This window comes from Caretta caretta, chromosome 25 (assembly GCF_965140235.1).
Source record: "Caretta caretta isolate rCarCar2 chromosome 25, rCarCar1.hap1, whole genome shotgun sequence".
NCBI lineage: Eukaryota > Metazoa > Chordata > Testudines > Cheloniidae > Caretta > Caretta caretta.
The window spans coordinates 14,177,858-14,199,067 of record NC_134230.1 but is presented as its reverse complement, the minus strand read 5'-3'; the positions used below and the strand labels follow the sequence as shown (position 1 = coordinate 14,199,067).

General features: G+C 45.4%; 1 protein-coding gene across 2 annotated transcripts; it reads right to left on the bottom strand.

Annotated features, from left to right (window-relative positions):
• Positions 1-3,693: 3,693 nt before the first annotated feature.
• On the bottom strand, positions 3,694-20,837 carry LOC125627066 (hippocampus abundant transcript 1 protein). Of its 2 annotated transcripts, XR_007353922.2 has the most exons (13): positions 20,478-20,837; positions 16,918-17,013; positions 15,355-15,417; positions 13,686-13,813; positions 13,041-13,155; positions 12,225-12,443; positions 11,385-11,498; positions 10,698-10,769; positions 10,315-10,427; positions 9,857-9,954; positions 8,934-9,097; positions 8,573-8,849; positions 3,694-4,188 (listed from the first exon to the last, which is right to left on the bottom strand). XR_007353922.2 is itself a non-coding variant. In XM_048830816.2 (12 exons), exons 1-12 carry the CDS (start codon positions 20,559-20,561, stop codon positions 8,640-8,642), a joined length of 1,476 nt encoding a protein of 491 aa, XP_048686773.1. In that variant the 5' UTR covers positions 20,562-20,837; the 3' UTR covers positions 4,513-8,639. The 2 variants fall into 2 exon arrangements, 1 of the variants encoding a protein (XP_048686773.1); XM_048830816.2 differs by lacking the exon at positions 3,694-4,188 and having other exon boundaries at positions 4,513-8,849.
• Between the last annotated feature and the right edge of the window lie 373 nt (positions 20,838-21,210).

Below are 21,210 nucleotides of genomic sequence, written 5' to 3'. Positions count from 1 at the left end.
AAACCTGCAGCTCCAATTAGCTGAAATGTCAGCTTGAGCAGGATGAAAAAAAACAAAATCAAGCAGGATGAAAAAAACAAACACTGAACAGACGGTATTTTAAACTTCTAATCATCACTTTAGGGATGCAGAAGCTCAAACGCTTAATGGTATCTTCTCTCTGATCTGGGAATTATATTGTAGTTGAAATGAAGGATAACTGACTCCAGGAAACCTGGTATGTGAAACTCCATTCTAGGATTCCCTTAAAGGGCAGGGAGGGGAAGTTAGACGGAGCTGGAATTACCAGAAGGAACTAGGGAATTGCTAACTCCAGAATTACGGGCTGGAATCACTGCCTCTAGAACAAGAAAGGAGCAGCGGCAAAGAGATGAAGTGACTTGTCCCAGCTGTGGGTCAGTGGCAGAGCCATTAATAAGTCCCCCTCTCGACATTCATCTGTGCGCTATAGCCTGACCTCCCTTTCCTCTCTTCCATGCTAGCCCATGGGGGATGGGGTGAGAGGTCATTTAACCCTGCTGCTTGTATTGGTCCCTTTCTCCACGCCGGTATCTTAGTTCTTGATCTTATGCAATGCTGTTGGACCGTTGCCTCTTTGTTGCTTGCTCAGATGACAAAGTCTTAAACTTACCCTCCTGTCTGCTGCACAAGAGCCCCATATTTGTCATTTCTCTTCCAGTTCAAGAGCCCTGGGTCACCCTTTGGCACGATGCTCCTTCCCAAAGCTCCCCCATGCCGAGATATTATGCAATTATGGAGTCACTGCTACGGCCCTGTGATTCAGCTGTTGTTCAGCTAAATGTAGAGCATCACACAGAAGCAAGCAGAGTTGCTTGTGCTCTTGCAATCTAATCCAGGGGAGCGGGGGGATTAGCGATCTCCATGCCACAAAGGGTAGCGTGTGGGTATCAGGGGAGCAGAAGAGGGCACAGAGGAGAAAGAGGGAGCTTACAAGGAGGGCGACGGTCAGGAGAGAGTCAGGCGCTACCAATATAGCCTCCAAGGAGCAAGAGACTCTTTGGGTTAGAACCAAGGGAGTGGCGATTAAAAAAAAAAAAAAATTCTGTTCAAAGCTTCTTTTCTTGGAAACCGATAACACTCTTCTTCCCAACAGTCCAGAGCAGAAGGGCTCTTGTGGGAAACAAAACTCAAGACAATCCAGACAGGAAGACAGGCAGATCCACACAGCGAGGAGGTTAGATTGCAGTCTGTGATGCTCAGAAGACACTGGGGTGTTGACTGTCCCTAAGGGACTGGAATGCTGGCAGGACTGTTACTGCCTCAGCTGTGGCCAGTCTCTTTGTGAAGGTTTGCATGGAAGAGGGCTTAGCAGCAGAATAGCAAAGGGTGTTCACAATTCCCACGCAGCCCCTTAATAATGAGGAACAGCCAGACTGGGTACAAGATGAAAAGTGAAGTTGTGGGGAGCAGCATCACAAGATCCTTTGATTGGAAACCAAAACAGGGCTGAGGTTGCTCAGTACTCAGGCCCATTTGCCATTGGATGCAGTTTTGTTTTGTTGGGGTTCTCACATCCCTTTCTTTGGATTCAGGTCATACTGCGTTTATTGCCCACAACTTGCCCACCACCCTTTTGCTTTTTATTTCCTCCAGCAACCTAAGACTTGAAAATATGACAGTGGAAATGGCCATGTGGTATCTGGTTTCAGTGGAAGCCACCTACTAGCCCAGGTTATCCCAACATATCAATCTGGGCTGAGCATCCAAACCTGTGTTTTCTAATTGCTCGGGGAACTATTTGCACAGCTGTAGGTGGGGAGATGAATGGTTATTTTAGTTTAAGTCTTCCAGACAGCCTGGGATTTCACACACATTTACTGGTAGCAAGAAAACAGCTTCAATGCTGGTTTTGCAACAGACTTGTGTTCTCAGCTTAGACAGAGCTGGACCCCCCCCTGCTTTCCTGCCAGGATAGAATGTGTCTGTTCCTGCCATAAAACAGCCTGGTAGTGCTCACTCAGCCGCACCTCACATTCTGCCAGAAAAGGGTTTTAAGAGGAGCTGTTATGTTACTGAATCTGCTTTCTCTAAAGCAGCACAGAGTTGTCATTGTAATGGTGGTCATTTAAGGGTTTGATTTCTCCTTTAATTCTACCTCACTGAGGAATAGCACAGATATGAAAAGACTTGCTCGAAGAAAAGACAGGGTCTGTGTAAATCCCCTCTGGAAGGAAAGACAAGGGCTGAAGTTGCAGTAAGGGCGTTAGGATTGTTAATGTTCCAGCTTCAGAACAATGAGGCTGCTGGATGTGAAACCACTCCCAGCTTTTCTTAGTAAAGTTTGATTTGGGGGTGGAAAGGTGTTTCCTCCTGAGGAAACAAAGTTCACCCTCCCCAATAATCGTAGGTGATTACATTCAGGCCTGATCACACTCCCTTTTAACTTCTGTAACCATTGCCTCCCTTAAGCCCGGAGGCAGACTAACCAACCTGCCCTCCAGCATCCATCCCTGTAGCTCTTATGTCAGCCAAATAAGAGGCTAGACAACCTAAGGTCCTATGTCTCTCACCACATTGCCTCTGCCAAACTACCAGCCCTTAGGTCTCATCTTCACTACTGAATTATTTGGGAGTTAGAACTCTACCTTGAGGGGTTATATTAACAGATCTTATTGACTGGGATTTTGCAGTGAGCACGACGTCATGTTAACACAATTCCTTACAGAAGGGCTCTAACTCAAAGCAGTGTTCTAGCAAAGACAAGGCATTCCTGTCCAGGAATGAGCAAGGATCTACTCACAAAAGGGGGCCATCTGGCAGCATATCAGCCCACCACTGAGCCACCCCTATGAAAACAGATTTTGGGTCAAGGGAAGGTAACATGCCATTTTCAACAAGAAGGGTAAAAGGGTGGAAGCCTTTTGGTTAAGGTCAGAATTTTCATAGGAAAATAAGGAGTCAGGTACCAAACTCCCATGAAGTCAAAGGGATTTAGGTACCCAAATACCTCATGATGTTTTGAAATCCCAGTCCAAACTCTCTGGACGGCCATTTGTGTGAAGGGGGGGTTTCCCCAGTCCAATCAGATTCACGTGAAGCATCTGGTTCTCACTCTGTGGGTACTGCAAAGTAATTCCAGACTATTGGTCCAAACAAGTGCAAATAGCTGTGCATCCTGTAAAAGGTGACCTGTCTCTCCAGCCCATTAGACGACTTCAGTCATAAATCACAGATTCCATGTAAGAACATCTGTTACATCTGTTTCTATTTCTCATGATTATATTGTCTGCAACTATTCTGGAAAAAAAATTCTCTGAAGGGATCTAAATTAAGCCTGGCTGGAAATGAACAGAATATGGGAGATTGGAAAGCTGGTTATGTCATGTGTGTTGACCACCTGGTCCCAAAACAAACTAGTGGTAGGTGGATCTAGTGTATGCAAAAGCAGGAATGATGGATGCTTGTATATAGATCATAGCTGACTGTCAATGAGTCCTGGTAAGCATGTGAGAATCCTTATTGAATGCAGACAAATCCAAGACAATCCACAAGTCACGCTAGTTAGGGAAGGGCATTTGACCATCACAGTATTAGTGCACTGATGCCTGGGTCACGCAACACAGGATCTGGGCTACTGTTGCTGTATCACACCCAGAGGGGTTTCTTGTAATGTGAATCCTAGTGATTAATAGTACTTCTGCACTGAGTAAGGTAGCAGCTTTCATCCAAGGATAGTACAAGCACTTTCCAATTTTTATTGGAGCCTCCCTACAGTCCTGGCGACGTAGGAAATGGGTAGAAGAAAGAGCACATTCACTCAAGAGGACGGCAGCTCAGGGCAGATTTACATGCAAAAAGGTACGAATACAGTTTTAGTTATTGTGATTCAAGTCTGTCTGGACACTTATTTCAGGATCAAAGCTAACCAGCCACTTATCTAAAATAAGTATCTACACAAACTCGCTGGGAAATAATCTGTTTTAGGAAGCTCATAGAGTTCAATGGGTGCAAGTTTGTGTGTCAACCAGGCTTCGGTAAGAGCTGGGAGAAAAACGATCTGGAGACCAGACATCAGGAGACTAATCCGTAGGGCATACCTCACCCACGGCTCGAGAGACGTTTAGGATCCTTGCAAAGATTCACTTCAAGCATCACAGGCACAGACTTGCAAAGGCCATCTCGTTGCACATGGTTTAGGAGAAGAGTGAGATCACAAAGAGGATTTTACTGCAACAGGAAAGTAGCAGTTTAATAAATAACCCATCAGTGGGAAAGATCAGCCAGTTCTAAACACAATTGAAATAAACTAAATACATTTCATCATAAGCTAAGAACACAAATCAACGTCACAAAGAGCAAACTCCATTAATTTAAAAAGAGGGGCATTGCTGCCATTCTTCATTAAAACTTGCAGCCTTTCCACATGCCTGCACCATTCAAAGACCACCAAGAACATTTGCAGCCACCCAGGTGCAGAGAAACACAGAACGAAACAGGAATTTGTCACTGAATTGTTTCTAATTTGCAAAACTAAAGCAGAGTGAGAAAATGTGGGTTTTAATGCATTTTTAATCCAACAAGATCAGATTTTAAACTTGAACTCCTTCATCAGCACTGGAGCTGCAGAGGAAAGGCCATCTTCACCTCAACCAGCAGGGGGCACTGAAGTGAAAGGCTTTTAGCCACAATTGAGTTTCATCGCTTGTTACTCATCTGTTTTATGACACTGAGCAGACAAACTTGGGGAAATAATATTGATGTTGGACAGCCAGTGTCTGGCATCATGCTGCAGGGGTTTTTAAAAAAAGGTACTTTAAAAAAATATGCAGCTTTTCATATAAAGTAACAAAAATTGACCACAGTAGTTGAATGTTCTATACAGATGTTTCCAGTTTCTACGGGGAGTGCTACAGAATTATCGGCCCTTCAGAATAACGACATTCTTCATTCAGGTCCTGTAATTCTAGCTCCTTTACGGCCTGGCCAAAATACTTCTCAGTCAAAAGGCAGAATGGTGGATCATACCCCTTCACGTACAGGGGGAATGAGTCTGTGGGTGGGGTTGGAAGACCCTCCCCAGTTTCCTGAGAAGGTAGGTGTAATTTCAAGGATTTGCAAACAAATTCCTCTGTCTGCTTCACTACTGATAATTAGTGGAATCTCCCATGGAATGCAAATATCCCTGCCATTAAGTTGCATTCAAGCTTTCAGAGTGAATAATTCAGCAGTATTGCCACTTAGTACAATTTTCTAGTGTAGACAAGACCCAATTTAACTATACCAAAGTAGTTTTTCCTGTACAAAAAGGGAAATAATTAAACTGTACAGCACTTTTATACTAGTATAGCTGCATCCACACTAGGGCTTTTACTGGTATAACTGCATATGTGAAAAAAGTCACACCCTTCATGACCATAATTATACTGGTACGACTTTCAAGTGTAGATCAAGCATTAGAAACTAGTTTCTTCAAGGATTTGCCTGTAAACAGACAGCCTTAGCCAAGAAATATAGTTTAGTTATTTTACTTAGAGTAACATGTCATTTGGGCCCAAGATTTAGGATTATGTGGTGTTACATAATCTATTACAAAAACTGTTGTATTGAGTTTGTCAGAACAGATTTTGGAGGAATTTAAGTGCTTTGCAGCAGTGCAGGAAACGTAAAACATCACAACATTGTGCTACTAAGGACAAAGAAGTGAAACTAACCAGACTAGTTTCCCTATCCAAGCAGAGTGAAGGACCAACAGAAAGCCACAGGCAGCATCAACGGTGAAAAGGAAATTAGATTCAGAACATGTCAGTTTTAATAAGCTAAGGTATTAAATAAAGGGAAGGATTTTTTTTAAAAATATATATAATTTATAATATATTATATATTAAGTTTACAGTCTATTTTGTGGTGTTTCAGTTCTATTTTACCTTGCAGTTCTGATTGCCTCAGTGTGACCAGGGTAATTGTATTTATTACTTTCATGGCTGGGGGGAGGGAGAAAAGCACATCAGCCAATTTTAATACAAAACCTAAGAGTAAGAATTGGCAGTTTTACTTTGTTGTACTCACAAAATGGCTTTTAAAAAAACCACAAAACAGAAAAACCACACACAAAAACAACCCTGTAGTAGCTATACTATTCTACAGAGCAAGGATTTTTGGACGGGGAAAAGGAATTTAAACGTGATTTCCTTTAGGATCTGGTTTTGCTGTGCATGTACAATACCAGATGTTCCTGATAACGATCAAGGACAAGCCTTGAGAAAACTGGAGCTACTGTGTTCAGTGAAGCTTTCTGCTAACTTATTCCCTAACCCTGCAATCGGATCCATGCAGGCAAACTCTTGCTCTCACATACTGTTCCCCTGAAGTTCCCTGGCCTTTGCAGAAGCATAAGACGATGGATCCAATTACAGGATTGGGGCCTTGGGTGATAAAGACTGTTTCTAAATTGTTAAATCGTGAATTATATTTGTTTTAATTTAATATTACCGTTTCTTATAACTGGCTGACTCAGGGGACTGGGTGAATGGATATTAGGTCACTAGTTCAAACTCTGTCTAGGGGAACAGTGAGCTGTTACTACCCATCAGCTATTCAATAGCCTACATGAAATTCATTTTGTAGATCTCAGTCTACTTCCTACTGGACGGCTGTCCACATCACAAAAACTGCTGACAACATTGACATTAACTGGTCCCACATTGGTAGCCTCACAAGAGGCTATAAATTGAATGAGCCCTGGAGCCTGAACTCCCCACATCCCCCAAAGCAGTCCCTCCAGGACAGGTTGAGGTAAACTAGCAGGGTGGAATGGGGAAGCTTGCAGTGCTGGTCCCCGTACCGTACCTGTTGTGTGGTTAGAGGACTTCAGTCGCTAGGGCTGTCCATCTGGCATCTCACCAGCTCTAAAATTCATTTAGAAGTCAATGGCATTCCTGAGCCTTGCTGCAAATGGGTATTTGTGACACCAACATTCTAGGAGCTGATCTATGCAGCTGTGCTTAGTCAGGTTAGCTGTGATTTCCTGTTCCCAATGAATTGAGAGGTTAAGATACCTACCACAAATCTGTGCCAGCAGGAAACTGACCCAAAGCACAACCACAGGACAGAAGACTTTCCCAACAACTAGAGAGCTACTGAATCACATCTGCTCTAGTCCAAGCCTTGACTATTTCCAGTGGATGAATCCACAGCTCCCTTAACTAGTTCTACTGCTTGTGTGTCAATTGGCTTACAGCTTCTCCTAATATTTTACTTATATTTTCCCTGTAACTGATCAAGCCTATAACTTCGGATTCTGATTCCGCAAACTGATAAGAAATAATTAATTTCTCTCCTCTCTGAATGCCCCTTTACGTATTTGTAAATAGCTAAGCATCCCTGACACACCAAACACGCACATGTCTCCTAACTTTTCCCACATCAGGTTTTGAGCCTGTGCTTTACTCTGCTGCTCTAATTCTAAGCAGAGCTCAACTCTACAGCTGAGGTCACTAAGACATTTTTCAGCAAGATGGCTGTCCCCTGCAGGAGGTTCAGAAATGCCAAGTGGAATTCAAATCTATATATTCAGTTATAATGTAAATTTTGTGCTGCAGCCTTTCAGACTGATGGACTGAGCAGAATGACTGCAGCCCCATATGAGCTGTAACTCCCAGAGAGCCATCATCAGGTGTTTCCTATATCAGATAGCAGCAGTTTGGGGGAAGGAATATGCTTTATAAAAGTGCGTAACATGGATTAAGCCATTTCTCCGAACTCTCTCAGAGAAGCGTGTTTCCTAATGTTCCAGTTCCATGAAAGATTTTTTGAACCGCTCAATCCACTTCCAGAAGACGGAAGCACAGACAAAACGCTACATTTAAGTAACTGTGTAGTTGTTCCAAAACAAGAAATCTGTAACTCACGACTGCCTTTTCACCACCCAGTCACTCACTCCCAAGTGAGCTAAGGGCAGTGATAGCTGAACCATTACTTCCTGCCTTTGTCACCTCTATTTCAGTAATGTTCTGAATTTCTTTTTGGTCTGAATTTATCACATGGGCTGGAATTGGCAAATTCATCAGATCCTCAAGAAGTAAAGATCTACTCAGCTGGAGACTGACTGGTCTATTCTACACATACATCGCTCTGTATTTAGTGCATCAGACCATCTTGTACTCTCAGCATGAGCTGAGGATAGAGGCTTGGATTGTGATTTCTATGCTCCCCCAGTCCTCAGCCTGAAGTAGGCTAGCCCATCAAGCAGAATGGGCCAGAAGCTAGTACTGATTATATTGGGGGAAGGGACATGTAATTGAAGCCTTAGTTTTCTCTCGCCGTCAGATCATTTAGTTTATATTAAAGAGCAGGGATAGAATTCGGGCTCCTCACTCTCATTGGCAAGGTGAATATATGGCAGGCAACACTGTGAAAGTTCACCATTCACATACAAAAGCAGGTTTTCCTTAAGAACTATCCCTTCACATGGTGCAGTCGAACTTCTTCCTTCACCACCAGATGGTACAATCTCATTTTTTGCACCAGCTGGATGTATTTGGCTTTGAAGGACAGTTTTTCCCTCCCTCATTAGCTGTTAGTGGTACAGTCCATTACCTCCCCTGACTCTCACCCCAACTCCAGTTGGTACAGTCCATCCTTGGCTTGGAGTTGAAAAGCAAGAGATTCAAGTTTTCCCCTCACACACTACTGTCCTCCAGCAGGGGCTCCTTGCCATCTGATCCTCCAGACTGTGGGCTGTGGGTGTGGGTCTGGGCTCCATTGCTGTGTTTCTTATGGCTGCCCGATCTCAATGCAAGATTGTGTTCCGGAATGAACAAGGCCACTAGGAGCGACAGCAAGACCGAGCATGCTCCAAAGAGGAAAGGGGGCCCTGGGATAATGCTACTCTGTAAAGCAAAGTACAGGAATGATTAATGCAGTGAAGTGGGAAGACAGACAGACAAAGCTAGTGATGAAACTGGATAGGATACCTCATCAGTAGGGTTGACCATGACCTTTGAGGCCTTTCCCATGGTTTCCACTTCAGCCATTTCATTCAATTCCACATGGAACAGGTAGAAGACGAAGCCATAGAGAGCTGGCCCCAGCCCATTACAGAGTCCCCGAATTCCAGTGATCATCCCCTGAACCACACCTGAGAGAAAAAGTAAAGACCGAGAAGTCATAAGCCTCCAGCTTTCTAAAGGAGAGGCAAGACATCTGTGCTGCACAAGAACAGGATTAAGTCCACAACCAGAACACAAGTAAACCAATGACTATCTTGATAGATCTCAGCTCCTACATAGCTATACCTCCCTAAAAACACATTAACAGCGAGCTTGCCATTTCCCAGAGCATGGGCACAGGCAAGTCATGCCACAACTTACTGATGAACACGGGAAGTTGAATTAGAGGCAATCTAACCTCAGGATTCAGGGAACAAACTCAAGGTAGGTGGATGGTCAAGTAGGAACTTCCTCCCTATCTCAAATGAGTAGTTGTTCAATGTTGCACAAAAGCATTATGGAGTGTTTTATGAGACCCTTCCTCAAGGATCAGGTATTGTTAAAAAGGCTGATACCAATCTTGATAGGCTGATGGTGTAAATTAGTTCCTAGAAACTAGTATACCTAATAAACTAGATTCTCAATCCTATATTCTTTTGTGCATACAGGTACCCATTAAGAGTACTCAGGCTGTACACAGAGAATTAACATGGAGGGTGGTTGGCATACAGCTTTGAAGCCATACAGAGATGCTGCACAGTGTGTCCAGATGTTCACTGGATTTCAAAAGGTTAAAGAAATACCTATCCTCCCTACAGTATCAGTAGCGCTCTCTCCCTATCCATGTAAAAGTAGTAGAAAACTTGTCAGGATAACTGCTGGATGAATTTTAATCAAGTGAGACGTACCTTGCTGGTCCGGATCTGCGTTCCTGGACACCATGGCACTGATGGCTGGGAAAGTGATACTGGACATGGCAGCCACAGCTCCTGCTGCCCACATCATCCTACAAGAGAAAGAGAAATCAGCCCATTAAATGCAGTTTTCAACCATTTTTCATTTGCGGATCTCTAAAAAATTTCAAATGGAGGTGCAATGCCTTTTGGAAATCTTAGACAAGTCTGCAGACCCCCCAGGGACCTGTGGACTACAGGCTGAAAACCACAGCATAAAGCAGAAAGGAGGAGAGTTCTCCATACAAAAAAAAGAGTACTGCAAACTAAGGCTGGAAGAGCAGACAAATATCTCCCTCTGGTGGCCAAATGGAGAACATTGCACAACTGCACTGGGCACAAGCAACTGGCTAAAGAGGGGAGGGATGAGAAATGTGTCAATTGTTTATTTAATAATGCAGACCCACTCTTACCAAGGCTGCGATCCAAAGCCGTACCAGGCAAGCTGTAGAATCTGGAAGCCTAAGCCCAAGAGGATGGTATTTTTATTTCCTATTGAACGCATGAGAATCCCCAACACTACTGTCTGAGAAGAGAAATGAGATGATGTTATCAAACTACAGTGGGGAGAAAGGAAGCAACTACACTGGACAAGAAAGTGATGAAGAAAGAGGAGGCAACTCTCCTCACTGTCAGGTTTGTCAGGCCCTGGGCTGTCCTGCAGCTAGTAACATGCATTGATAAGGCTTCACAAAAGAATTCTGACAGTTGCCAATCCAATCCTCATTGTCACAAATTTTGGTGTATTCTCATAACTGAGGGGTTTGAGAGTAGTACCCAGAGAATGGGTTCTCACCTGAGCCAATATGGAGAGAATTCCAACTACACCAATAAAGGCTGCCACAGTCTCTGAGGAAAATCCAATGACCTACAATGACATCAGAAGGGACATGATTTCAGGCAAAGGGCTTCGTGTTCTACCCGAGAAAAGCCACGCCATGAGAGCCATCTTTAGTGCTTACTGATACTACGTGTCAGTAGCATGAGCATTACACAACTTCACCCTCTACCGCCTCACGGGAAAGAGGACATTAAAGGCTCCCCAGTGACAAGATGGAAGATGTTTCCATGGGCTAAAGAGGTAACCAAGTGAGTGGATACGCTGTCCTAAGTGCCTGAAGACAACAAGGTGGGGTAAGCACCGAGTCCAGCGCAGGTAGCTAGTGATTAGCCTGGGGACTGCATTTGCAAGGCACAGAAGGGCTGCACAGTTAACCAGCATTCATGGGGATCCTCCATTTTCAATCAGGTTACTGGTACTGTTTCACCCTCATTAAGAAATAGCTTCTGGTCAGCAGTGGCAAACCAGGGCTGCTGTTGTGCCGCCAAGCTGCTAATTCCCCCAGCTCAGGATCACTGGGCAGAAGCTGCCACCCCATACTGCATAGTCAGGAAGGAAATAAAACAAACGCACGAGACTACAACACGCACTACAAACCTTTGATTTCCAAACCTGTATCCTAGTCTAACCCCAATGACTGACCTGTCGTAGGTACAAAAAGAAGCTGGAGTACTGGCCGGCTTCAGGAAGGTAGGAGAGAAAGACAGTAATGCAGATAAGCAGCACAGTAGAATCTTGGCCCACTTTGCGGAGAGACTGGAGAAACAAACAGGACCATTAGGCTCCCTCTGATACAAACCCAACACAAAGGGTTACTTAGTACACTGAGCACCCTGGAAGAGCTTGTTCTGCCACAGCATTTCTGCACATCAGTGGGACATATCTGCATGACAGATCAGTCTGGAACCAAATTGTTTCTGCCTTGAAGAGCTTCCCGGCTGTGGGAAACTTCACCCTGCTAATGCTGAGCATCACAGAGAATCCAGCTAGATTTTTGTAACTCTGGCTCTCCTTGGAACATTAATATGGGCAGTGACTCCTACGTGAGACCAAGGTGAGGAGCAAATGAGCAAGACAATCTTTTTCAGGGACCCAACCAGCACTCCCCCAGGCTAATAGAAGCAACAACGTGCTAGGTCTTTCGCATGGCTATACAGAGTGCAACTGCAAAGCAATAGGCGTTGCACTCACACCATCAGTTATTCCCACCAAAGGATTTTCTTCAGGGACACTGGAAGCTGTTTTTAGACACTATGTAGTCATATACACTCACAACCCATTACCCATCACTGAATAAAGAACCAGCCAGACATCATCCTCCTTGCACCTGATTCAATCATGTCTAAATTCATATCCTCTGCCTCTTGCAAAATGAGTCCCTTTTTATCTTCAACCTCCTGTTCGAAGAACTAACATGGAACTTGGGGAAACAGATCTAGAAGTTAAACTGCAGTTAACAATTGCCAGTAGCAAACTACTTACAGCAAATGGATCTGCCTGTTCCCAAGAGATGGGAGCTCCCCAGGACACAGGGCGCATCTCCTCCGGCAGAGATTCTGGTACAGCCAGCAGAATGAAGCCAATATCCAGCAGAGCAACCCCTGAAGCCAGCACCACCACCAGTGTATCACCATAGGCTTGGGACAGGTATGCGCCAATTGCTGGACTTGTGACCAGGCTGGCTGCAAAAGTGGCTGACACCTGCAGTGTAACACAAATGTTAGTAGTAGTATCTTCTGGTCAGAGCCTACCCTCTTTCCCAGAGTCATCCAAGACCAGCTCCCCCACCTATGGGGTAGCCAAACCATAGGGACAGGTTTTCCAGAACTGTGGAATACAGAAATGTAGCATTTCCCCCCCGATAGAGTTCAGGCTAGGTCATGACCGATAACCAGAGGTATCTCAGCCAATACTTAAGGTGTTTTCAGTAACCCTATTATAACACTATGCGAGAATAGTTCAGCAGAAGCCACAGATGCACAGCCACGGTTCTATTTGTGTTTGCATGGAAGCCATCCCGGTGTAGGGTCACAGTCTGGAGAAAGGACAGTAAGTGACAATACAGCTGGATTCCAGATTTCACAGCACCAAGCTCTGGGGTTGGTTTCTAAACACGTTGCTCCACTTGGAGTCAGGAATGGACCAGCAATGGACACAGTGGATTGTGAGGAATGCAGAAGTCCTGTGTGCAATACCCACGGGGAGGCCACTCTTAAAATGGTCCCGCACCGCGCCTCTCTGAATTCTGGAGCGCTGGAGTATTTCTTTGGGGAATCAATTAATGATGTGAATCCTTACCAAGCCATAAGCTGTACTCCGTTCATGTTCCTGTGTGATATCAGCAACATAGGCAAAAATCACAGAGAAGGTGACAGCAAAGACTCCAGACATGGAAATGACAGCAAAATACCACCTGAAAGAGATGTTCCCAGGGGCAGAGTTAGAGGAAACCACATGACAAACACAGGAGCCTAATGCTGCTGAACTACAGTCTCTTCTCCACACCCCTGCTTCAATTCATTTGATTTCACTTCAACCTGAAGTGCTCAGAAATGCCGTTGGGCTTCCATTCCGGTTAACACTTCATGGCTTAAAAATCCAGTCCAGACCCATCTCTGATAGTATCCCACACACGAAGGAAACATTAATGCAACTCAGTTCCAATGCAGTTTTTAGTAGTGGGAAGCAAACACTAGGAGAAGGCATTTCTTTCTGACTGGAGTTGGAATCCAATGGCGTGTGAAGGAAGCTCTGGATCAAGGAAAGGCTGCCTCTTCAGGCTCCTTCTCTTCATCATACAAGCACCTCCAGATCCTCCTAACTCCACCATCTCAAGTGACTACACCTCCAAATTCCTCTTTTGACACGCTCACTCATCTTCTGGACTGATCCCTCCCATATCACTGCGCCTTCACATCATCTCCATTCCAAGCATAGACTCACCATGGGCTGATCTTCATGAGAGGTATTGGTGCACACGTGAAGAACACAGTGAGGAGAAGGAAGGACTTCCTTCCCCAGACATCAGAGAGAGCACCAATCAGTGGGGCACTTAGAAAGGACAGCAGGCCCTAGGAGAAGGGAGAGGGGTTCACACCAGGTACAGATCCCACAGCCACTTTCTCTGGCTGGCAATAGGGGAGTAAGAGCTGTAATGTCACCAATACAAACAACAGGAGCTGGCAATCCACTCTTTGGGATTTCTAGGAGGAGGCAAGGTTACCAAAACATGACAAATCATTAGATAGCTGAAATCTCTATACTGGAAAAACTGCTAAATGCTCAGAAATTATTTTCCTAAGTACTCAGTCTGCAGCTGTGGTCTTCCCATGCCTATTTATGCAGCAGGGAGTTGACACTGCCTGGAGAAGCTGGCAAAGCTCCAAAATGTCAATATTTTGTTGCAGTTCAGGGAAAGCTCTGGCTCTAGATTGAGACCTGTTGGATGTGAAGGGAGGCCAAGTCCATTCAGCCTCTGTAAAAGTTCCCCATATTTACAAATCTTTCAGACCCATGACAAAATGAGGGGAATAAGCTCTTTAAGATATACATGAGATTGTTTGAGCTGCCCCATGCCTGAGAAAAATCATCCTTCAATGATAGTCATGCTCCTTTCACTGGGGTGCTCCTGCTAATACTGATGCCCATCCCAAAAACCAATTCTACCATGTTACCAAGCAAATTAGAAAATGATTGTTTTAGTGCTTGCCAGCTTCTGTAATTCTCCCACATGGGTTGGACTACTCTAAAACCATTTCACCGTCTGTAATCACTAATCTACTGTGGGATGGCTGAGTTTCTAGATCATGGTTACATTGTTTTTAATTTCGTTACTCAAGAGCTATGACAATACCAGTTTTTTGTTTTCTTATCTAGAATCTGGTCACTAGGCTGTTCTCATGCTGTTTTGGAGTGTTCTTAGCAGCAAGCACAGCATGGGACACATGGGCTGGCAACCTCCAGGCCCTAGGGTTGCTCAACCCCCTGCTCTGCCCCAGGCCCCGTCCCCTTCTCCCAAGCTCCACCTGCCTCTTTCCACCTTTGCCTCTTCCCGCCCAGTTCCACCCCTTCCCCGCAGCCTGCCCTATCCCCGCTCCTCACTCCCAGTGTCTCCTGCATGCTGCGGAACAGCTGATTGCAGCAGGCTGGAGGTGCTTGGAGGGAGGGAGAGGAGTTGATCAGCGGGGCCACTGGCAGGCAAAAGGCACTGCAGGGGTGGTAAGCTGGCTGCCGAAAGGTGCTAAGCATCCACTAATTTTTTCCATGGGTGCTCCAGGACTGGAGTCAGACCCTACGGCACGGGGTTCAGGCTTCCTGGACTATCCAGCAGACTGTCAGTGCTATTCTGGAAGAAAATACCTAAATGGGTTAGCACACAGAGAATCAACTGGGCATGAAAACAGAACTGCCCTTCTGCTGAGCTTGCCAATAAGGTGGCGACTTACGCACTATAGATTGGACTAATCACACCAAACAGCACTCTGATTATAAGGACTTTCCATTGCTACTGACCCTGTTCTCAGATTGGAACAAAGCCCAGACTGTAAAGTAGTCTGGCCCATCGTGCTTCAACAACATTGGTTCTTTAATATGGAAGGAAAGAATTCCTTACCTTAACCCCATGGATCAGGCCATTCATCAGGAATGTGTGCTGAGGAAAAGTCCGGTGTAACACCTGTGGAGACCAAGTCAACAATTTTACAGATCCCCTACTAAGTTCTGCTGTTAAAGGCCAGGAGGATCACATCAAACAAGAGACTAAAGCCTGCAGTCCATGTTTGCCCACAGTATTGACATTCCTATTCTCATGCCACAATCATCGTACACACATGCTCTGCTAACAAAATGTATGGAGCTCTTTTGTTTCCTCATCAGTGCCATAGGCAGCCACTTCTCCCAGGTATGTCACAGGGAGACGTGTGACTGTGTTGGATTTGGGTAGGGGTGAACTCGTTTCCAAGTTTCTCTAACACTATGAGGCCATTTCAGACAAACGTTTCCCCATCTCTGCCCCATCTGCCTAATCCCTATTTCTGCTTCATTTAACTCCGTGTTTCCTGATTACACCCTTCTTGTTTTTGTACCCCCTACCTACTTGACTTACATTTTATACTAGTGAATGTACTTTTAAGGGCCTTTGTGAACAAGACCTTCTTTGTACAGAAATTATCTAGATCCCAGAAATCAGCTCACAGATCTTTATGGTATATTAAACTCTAATATGACTTGTCATACCAGCTGCCGAAAATAAGTTCTGAAAGCTGAGAATCCCTCATGAAGCTGCCAACTTGAAAGTTTCTAGTCACTTAACTCTAATTCAAGACAAATATCAGAGTTGGGAATTCTGGTTCTTTTGATAAAGCTAACCCTTTGTTCTTGGTTTTATTGTAGCATTTCCTTTGTTACCTATACTGGTCATCACAGGGTCACCTAGCGCAGATGTGAAGAGCAACTATGTAAGCTTGAAAGCTTGTCTCTTTTACCAACAGAAGTTGGTCCAATAAAACATTTTATTACCTCACCCACCTTATCTTTTTAATATCCTGGGACCAACATTGCTACAACAACACTGCAAACAGTGCAGTCTGACATGACAGTCTGTCACCCCCAGCTGAGATCTTGGCAAGGTTGTGTGGGCTCAGTAATTGGACAGAACTTGACAGTGCAGGGAGTGGTGCTGGTAATTCAGAAAGAGACAACCCTATCTCTGCATCAGTACTAAATCAATGTCCTAGCACCTGTGTGAAAGTTGCAGTCATTGGATGAGTTATAAAACATCACACCCTTGCTCAATCATTAAAGATCTCCCATGGCACTTTTCATCAGTACCCGAGCTTTAAATGAGAAATTCTGGCCAAATTCCAGCTTGGGTTCTTAAGTTCTGCCTCACTAAATCCCCCATTCAATTTCAAATAATGTACTCTTCCTTCTCTGTCCTAAATTACTAACCAGTGTTCTTATGTGCTTTTAAACAATTGCCATGTTCCACTCAAAAGATGGCTGCAACAATTCCTATGTGTAAAGTACTTTTCAGAATGAGTTCTACAGATCTAAGGTACAGTATCCTAGATTTTGCCTCTCATGCTTCAAACCCAAACTGTACCCAGATCTTCACTGAAATCCTCAACCTCAGCATTGCCACCATGCTACCATCCAGCAAGAGTCAGTTACTCACCGTTAACATAGGGGTGGTGAGTAACCCCCAGGCAAAAAATTCCAGGAAAATCACCACCACTGCATGGTACACACTGGGCTCTCCAATCCCCTGTCGCTGAAAGAAAAAACATGTTAATGCCCTGAAATCTGAAAAGTGGCTTGGTGCACAATTCATAGCCATACAGGGGGAGAGTTTCAAAGGCATAAAGGACAGGTAGGTGCTCAACTCCCACTGACTTCCAATGGGAATGGGGCAGCTAATTGCCCTTTGTGCCTTTGAAAGTCTTCCCCTTAGCTCCTGGGGGGACAACCGAAGGGAGGCACTTGAATTTCCCTCAAATGCTGATAGAGAGTTAGCTACAGAAATCACATTTCCCCAAGTGCTAAATCTCAGCTACTAGCCCAGGTTTTCCATTGCTGTGTAGGTGTACCTGCAAGGTCACAGGCTTACGGAGAACAGGAGTCACAAGGCAGTGTAGAAAGCAAACAGGGTTGAACTCAGCTGTGTCAGGGAATTGCACAGATCGAACACTCAGAAGCATAGCATGCCTTTCACAAGAGGGGATTTTAGTGCAACTGGCCTACATGACTTTAACACGCCAGATAGCACCAAGACAAGTGCTGATACATTATAAAGTACATCTGTTGTTCAGCCAAGCTGTTTAAAATTTTCAAAGCCAACTAAGGAATTAAGACAACTCCCATGAATTTGAATGGAAATTGAATGTCAGAATCTCCTGTCAGCTGTGGAAAACCTCAGCCCTTGTGTGTGTTTTTTCTAGAGTGGATGAATGAGCTTCCCATTTAGTTTATTTGTGGCACAGTGTAAAAGGTATGCTGGAATTTATAGCCTGCTGTTACCTCAAATATTAGCAGAATGATTCTGGGGGAGCTACAGATTAGAGTAACTGTTAACAGAGCAAGAGAAGACAAGATTCTGACACCCTGGTCGTATTAACAGTTTCTATTAAAGATGCTTCCTTTAAACAGGTTGTAAATCTGATTCACAGACAAATAAACACCTTCAAAACAGGGAAAACCCAAGGGAAATATGGTCATTAAACGAAGTTATTTTTATTCTACACAAACAACTGGACAAACCCTTTCTCTGTTGCTACAAAATGTGAAGGTGGCATTATGCCAGCAACGCTGGAGAAAACTGCAAGTTGCATGGGTATTTAATTCCTTCATCCCATTACACTGTCTTGGTAGAAGGAGAGATACTTCCCCTCACAGAAAGAAGTTCTCTCTTCTTCCCCCATCACATCCTTCCATTACACCCTTTCAATCAAAACTCTGCAGTTAGATCCTTTTGTCACTCGGACAAAACAAAGATACCTCAACAGAGCAGCAGAGGTTATGAACTCTGGGAAACAGGTAAGCCCCTTCAGACAGTATAGAACTATTTAAGCAGCCTGGATCATAGCAGAACTGGCAACAAGAACTTGCGGAGGGCCCAGTTTATAATACAGTATGGACTGTGCAAGCAATTACCACGTTGGAGAAAATGAGCATTAACCACAATTAGCTATTGGTTATTGCAAGCCCCCTTTTCCTGTCTAGCATTAATAGAGATTTTATTTTAGAACCACACTAATGGAACAAATTGGGGCCAAATCTGTTGCCAGTGGGCACTGAACTTGGGACATTCAGCACCAAAAGCACAAACCCCAACATCTGGGCTAAAGCCATAAGTTCTTTAGTTGTAAGCAGCAGGCTGTAAAAGTCAGTGGAGCCAGTCAATAGAAGGAAACATGATCAAATGTAGTAAATCAGTGTACTACATTAGGCCAGACAATGGCCTAAATATAACCTTTTAAACCAATTTAATGTGGTTCATTAACATGGTTTGCAGTTATGCTACATGTGGATGAAATGTCAGGCAGAAGACTATTTGGAAAATGATTTCACCCACCATGCCTGCTAACAGTTAGTCACAGTATTTGAACTGTGTCAGGAATCTGAACAATTCCATAACAACTTGTTAGCATTGAAGTACAGTTACAGAAATAGAAAGCCTTCATTCCTGTTTTACAGCTTTTTGCATCTTCCACCTATTTATATGATTCATCTTTCAATGCCTAAACCAGCATCCCAAACTCTGAATAAAGAACTAAAGGTTACACTGTAGAGGGACATTGGTCACTAAGCACCAGGTGAAATTTACTTCAAGGGCTGACCTCACATGCATGTTTTACTGTTCTGAATGACCCACTTTGCTTGTGCTTGTAGCCACTCCTGGAAATAGCACAATAATTAACATTTCACTGGCTTTTAACGTTGCTTAGTGCCACCCCACCCACCTTAGTGCCACCCCACCCACCGTCATCTTGTCCCTCATATTGTTTACTGCAAGCTGTTCAGTTCCCACTGTTTGTAGTTTGCCTAGAGAACACTCCACTAATCAAACAGATGTTCAGACATTTCATATTTGTTCTGTTAATGGCAGGGATTTAGCAAAACCTCATCTATTTGTAACCCTTTGAGTCCCATGGCTCCAAGCTTGTTTCAGTGTTAAGTGTCACAAATCAAGCTAGTTTACAGTAATCTCTTACTTCACATGAAAGAATAAAGGTAAAGTTCAGGTTTGAATTGTTTCCAACCTAAATAAGTATTTTCCATTTTGACTAATCCAAACCAGTTTAGCAAGTTTGATGAAATAGGAAGATGGTCAATCAGCTTCAAAATATATTGAGAGATCACTGTACCCAAATAGATTGTCCCCCAGGGCAGTGCTATAACTGCCATATGAAAAGTTTAATGGGTGCTATATTAGCCTCAGAAGCAGGCATTTACTTTACAGATATGACTGCTGCAGTCCCATGAGAACCAGCATGGTGGGAGGAGACCACAACTTAATATCTTGGCTTCCATGAGGGCCAGCATGATGGGAAAGCGCTTACCATTCAGTATCTTATACTCTGGTGTATCTAGTACACTAGTAGTCTAAAATACAAAGCACAGTGCTAAAATGTATCTACAGCAGAGAGTAATAATCTGCATTATAGGCATATACTGGTAGCATCTGGTGATGTTGCAGTGCTGGTCTCTCCCTACTCCAAAAACACTTCTCAACCGAAGGCCCAAAATACGTCAGACCACCTGCAAATCCAAACCTAAGGGTCAGCCTACACAGTGAGGCATGCAAGCCCCAAATACACACACACCCCCCCACGTGACAGCTTGGTCCAGCGGGTTTCATTCCATTGGACCCACCACACTGGTGAGATCCAAGCTCCAGATCTTCATCGGATGGCTCTAAAGGAGATCACAGCTGTGTTTTCCCCACCTTGAAGGTGGCCCCAGCCTGGTGCAAACAGCACAAGTGCTCTTGGCTCCCAGCTGCCAGGCGGGATTCCCACACCAGGCCGGTGCTGCCCACCCACCACCTAGGGATCCATCAACGGCACCCAGGGCGGGGGAAGATACTGCACCAGCCAGCAAAGCGAAGGCCTAACGCATGGGCGATGGGCCGGGAAAATCGGCTGGAGCAAAGTCCCCCCCCGGCGCCCCTCACGCCAGACCCCTCCAGCTTCCTGCCCCATTCCCTCCACCCGGGCCCCGCCCGGGCGGACTCACGCTGGCTCCGTCCCGGATGATGATTTTCTTGGCCAGCAGGACGCTGCGGTTGAGCCGCTTCTTTTTCTTCTTCTCGCCGGTCATGGTGAGGCCGGGGCCCTGCCGCCGCTGCTGCCCGGGTTCCGCTGCGGCCCCATCCTCCCCCCGGGGGCCGGGCCAGACTGAGCCCGGGGGGGAGGGGGGAAAGGACTCAGGGCCACCGGGACCGCCTCACGCCGGAGGCGTCGCCACCATCCCCGGCAGCGGCGGCCCGCTCCGTCCGGCTGCCTCCTCCCCGGCGCGGCCTGCTCCTCAGGGCGACCCGTCCGTCCGTCCGTCCGTCAGCGCCTCCTCAAGCCGCTTCCGCCCGCTGCGCGCGCAGCCGAAACAGGCTCCGCCCGCCCCTTCCCTCACCCCATCTCCGCCACCGCGACCGCGCCCACCCCCCCACTGCCTTCCGGATCCGGCTCTTCCACCGTGCGCCACGCCCACTCTAGACTCAAAGCCTCGCCCACGTCCCCGCGTCACCACCACAAATAAAGCATGCTATTGACTGCCGTGGCCGTCAATCATTTCTGACTCCCTATCGCGGAGCTCCGCGCCTCCTTTCGCTCTGCTCTAGGAAAAGACCCTGCGGCGGGCCCCCCAGCACAGCCTCGTTTTCTCTACCCTTCCTCGGGATTGGCTCATCCGCACCTGGGCATCAAGGAGTCTGGCCCTCCGATTGGACTAGACTGTAGATTGACGGGGGAAA

What these genes read in the sequence shown, in the direction of transcription:
- LOC125627066 (XM_048830816.2), bottom strand. Translation starts at nt 20,561, where the DNA reads ATGACCGGCGAGAAGAAGAAAAAGAAGCGGCTCAACCGCAGCGTCCTG. An exon ending in TTCTCTCCATATTGGCTCAG is followed by an intron (nt 10,428 to 10,697) that starts GTGAGAACCCAT and finishes TTCTCTTCTCAG; the next exon opens with ACAGTAGTGTTGGGGATTCT. An exon ending in TGGTCAACCCTACTGATGAG is followed by an intron (nt 8,850 to 8,933) that starts GTATCCTATCCA and finishes TTTGCTTTACAG; the next exon opens with AGTAGCATTATCCCAGGGCC.